A 3,444-nucleotide genomic window follows, 5' to 3' on the forward strand; every position below is an offset into this window, starting at 1 on the left:
CAGGCCTCTTGGCAGGTGGAGCCCAATATACAATCCGGAAGTATTTATAAATTGTACAAATAAGCAAAGCAAATACAGCTAAGGGCCATTTACTAAAATTAGAATAGATTCATGAATGAGCTACTTCTCCAGAATACTAAAATGAACTGGGAAGGGGAAATCCCTTCTAGGGAACTCCCCTGGTGGTTGCTTACTGGAATTGCAGGCATAATGCTATGGAGAAGCAAAGTGTGTGCTACTTGGGCCAGTGTCCACCCACTTTCCCCAACCTCTCTGTGCTGAGACCCCACTTCTGTTTTACATTAGTGGCCAGAGCACAGTGGGTGGGGAGGGCCTTAGGCCAGGCCAGGCTGTTCCTATTGGTGCCAGGTCAGCAGAGCGTTTTGGGTGTTCTTTCTGGCTTACGTGTGTGCGCACACCTGTTGAGATGGGGAAAGGAAGAGGGCTGATGGCACCGAGGTGACAAATGGAGCTGAGTCTTTAGTCCGATCCCCAGTTTACAAACAGAACCCATCTACGGAGAGCTGGGAGCCCGCTCCGTTCCTGGATGAAGCGCCGTGAGCTGGCTCCACAGGGCAATGAGGTGATGCTGTCACAGCCATGAGATGCTGAGCAGACTGCTCGGGAGGGGAAGCCCAGTGCCCCAAGCATGCCGCCCAGAGGCAGAGTCCTGGGCTGCAGGGACCCTGTGGCCACCAAGCCCGGCCTGCCTTCCTCTGGGATACAGGGCGCGTGTGTCTCCATTGTCCTTGCCCTCCTGGACACAGGGAGCAAATGGGCCTCATTGCCTTCTCTCCCCACCTCCATCGCTTCTTGCAAAGGAAACAACAGAACAGGAAATGCATTCGCCAGAGTGCTCCCTGGGGGGGCGAGAGGAAACATCGGTATGTCTGGACCCCTGTCCCCTCCCCCCTCGGTCTCAGGGCAGGGCTCTGGGCCGCCCAGCGGCTGCTGGCCTTACGTTGCAGAGGGAATGCGTCCGGTGTCTTGGGGAGTTGATGTCGCTCGGTGTGGATGACCGGTCACCTTCGGCGGCAGACGCGTCGGAGATGACAGAGGGCTGCCGGGAGTGGCAGGGGCTCACTCTGACCGCTGGGGAGCAGAGGTGGCTGGTAAGGCAGGGGTGGTGGGAATGTTCTTGCCCAATGCACCTATTCTTCAGATGGGACACGGAGCAGGCAAGGGACTACCCCCACCCCCACCCCCGCCCCACCAAGTCATCATATAGCAGCTGCTGGGAAAACCCTCCCGGCCCCTCTGGAGCTGCCTGGGAGACCCTCTTCACCAGGTGAGGGGGAAGATGCCAGAATTTGCAGACCCCTCTGCGACTTGGTTCACCATTGCTGCACTCCCCCAGAATCTTCTCTAGACTGCACCATCCTAGCCAACTGGCCAACACCAGCTTCCCCTCCTGGATGCCTGGAGCCCACCACTGCCTCCTTCTCCCAGCCACCAGCAGAACCCCCAAGCCCAAGCCCCTCCTGCTTCCCTCTGGCCCTTCAAGGCCACTCTTCACTCAGTACCAAAAGCCACAGTCTGACCACTCTGGGGCCGCTCCTCCCTGGGCTTCTGAGGCGGAATGTGACCTAGCCCTGCCAACTGCCCAGCCTTGTCCCTGGTCACTGTCCTTGAGTCCCATTAGACTGGAAGTGCCTGACCTGCCACCTCTTTCCTCCTCAGCCCCTTTCCAAGTCTGCCTTAGCGAGCTAGTCCTGCCCGAGATACTGAGTGTGTGACCTGACAAACAGACTCAGGTCCTCACAGCTTAAGAGGCGCTGGCTGACAGGAGAGCTCTCTGTCCACCCTGGGCACATCCTCGTCTCAGCTGGCTGGCTGCCCTGGTCCTGGATGATGTCCACGAGGTCTCTCTTCCCCGTTCACTCCTGCTCGTCTCTGTGCCTATGTTGCCGAGTGACTGGCTTGAGATACTTCCTACCATGATAATCGGGCACAGGTCGAAGCTGTCGGCTCTGATAAAGATAGACAGCCTCGGAAACCCTCCACCGGGCTGTGGGGAGTCAGAATCCACTCCACGTGGTGGGCCCGGAGCCCCTGGAGCACCCTGATAATGGTTTCGTAACATACCCCCTGGTGGAGTTGTGCCCACAGGAGTGTGGTCCCCCATGTTGCTGGCAGACACACTTCCGTCCACCGCATGGCCCCGGCTTGCCCGAGAGGCCTGCCCACTCATGATGGCTCTGCTCTCTGTTTATTTCTGCCAGGCTGCCTGCCACCATGCTCCATATGCACGTGTGCATGTGTGTGTGTGTGTTGGTGTCTGCACACTGACACACCGGGTGTCTTAGCCATGTGGCAACCTCATAGCTGAATGCCCAACGTGGGGCAGCTGCTCCAGAAGGCCTGGTTCAGAGGCCATTGCCCACAGGCCCTGCCAAGGCTCCCACAGGCCGCTCTTGGGTCTGGGTCTGCAGGCAGCATGCAAGCAGGTGAGGTGACAGCCCTGAAGGAGGTGTGGTGTCAAAGCCGGTGCGTTGGCTACTGTCTAGTGAGGAGGTGGGGTGGCTGGAGGGATACTGGCTCTGAATCAGTAACTCGGGCTCTGATCTGAGTTCCGGGATAGGCTGTGTGGCCTCGGAAACCTGTTTCCTGCCTAGTCTGTCAGTTATGAAATGGGGTTGCCAGTGGTGCCCACCACACCGCTCGGAGGACTAACCAGGCTACTGTGCAGTGCCTACTACAGCCCCACAGCAGGAGCAAGGGACACACCTGGGCGGGCTGCGTAAGTACAATGAGTCAGTGAGGGCGGTGGGGCCAGGTGCGGCTCAGGAGCCAACACCTGGGGCCGTTCTGCCTGCCCTTCCTCTATGCCCTGTGATTGGACGAAGCTCAGTGGTTTCCCAGGCCCAAGGAGAGCATGTGACCCAGGCTAGCCAAGCAGGGGACCTGCTCCTGATTGGTCTGGGTGTGGGCGGGTGGTCCAGGCAAGTCCAATCAGAGTCCTTCTCTGGGATTTGTTTTGGGCACAGGGAGAAGATGTTTTAAGAGGCGAAAAGCCTGAAGCTGCTGGGACTATTTTCCTGCCTTGTGGACGGAGACAGACTAAGCTGAGGTCAAGTGGAAGCAGAGGAGTAGAGAGAGAGGGAGGGTGGATCTGATATTGCTTGAACCTCATGGTGCTTCCGGGCCGCGGACCCACCCCAGGCTCAGCCCCCTGAGCCCCAAGCCCACGCTCACCTTGCCGGTCGGCGGGGTGGGGAGGGTGCGAGTGGTAGAGTGTCTGCTGGCTCTGCCGGATGGCCGCCGTCAGCGGGAGGTCTGCCTGCACCACCCACTCCTGGTTGCCGTTGAGCACCGTCTCGCCTGGCATGGCGAGCGAGTGCCGCTTGGGCACGTCCTTGGTCAGCGTCGCCAGGGACTGCTTGGCCTAGAGAGAGATCAGAAGCCAGGAAGAGAAAGATGTCATCGAGGGTCGCCTCGGCCTGC

The 3,444-nt window shown here is 59.0% G+C and overlaps 1 protein-coding gene across 2 annotated transcripts in view; it reads right to left on the reverse strand.

The window, feature by feature from the left end:
• The window catches only part of KAZN (kazrin, periplakin interacting protein), a 106,352-nt gene that overhangs the window by 52,374 nt on the left and 50,534 nt on the right, over nucleotides 1-3,444 (reverse strand). Inside the window, exons 4-5 of one of the 2 annotated variants that reach the window (XM_004705168.2) lie at nucleotides 3,196-3,385; nucleotides 962-1,092 (exon numbers count right to left, since the gene is read on the reverse strand). In XM_004705168.2, the coding sequence (XP_004705225.2) occupies nucleotides 962-1,092; nucleotides 3,196-3,385 (321 nt within the window). The remainder of the gene's footprint in view (nucleotides 1-961; nucleotides 1,093-3,195; nucleotides 3,386-3,444) is intronic. The other variant, XM_030887961.2, reaches the window with a different exon arrangement.

This window comes from Echinops telfairi, unplaced genomic scaffold, assembly GCF_000313985.2.
Source record: "Echinops telfairi isolate 266 unplaced genomic scaffold, ASM31398v2 ScPeMD7_7457;HRSCAF=8495, whole genome shotgun sequence".
Taxonomy (NCBI): Eukaryota; Metazoa; Chordata; class Mammalia; order Afrosoricida; family Tenrecidae; genus Echinops; species Echinops telfairi.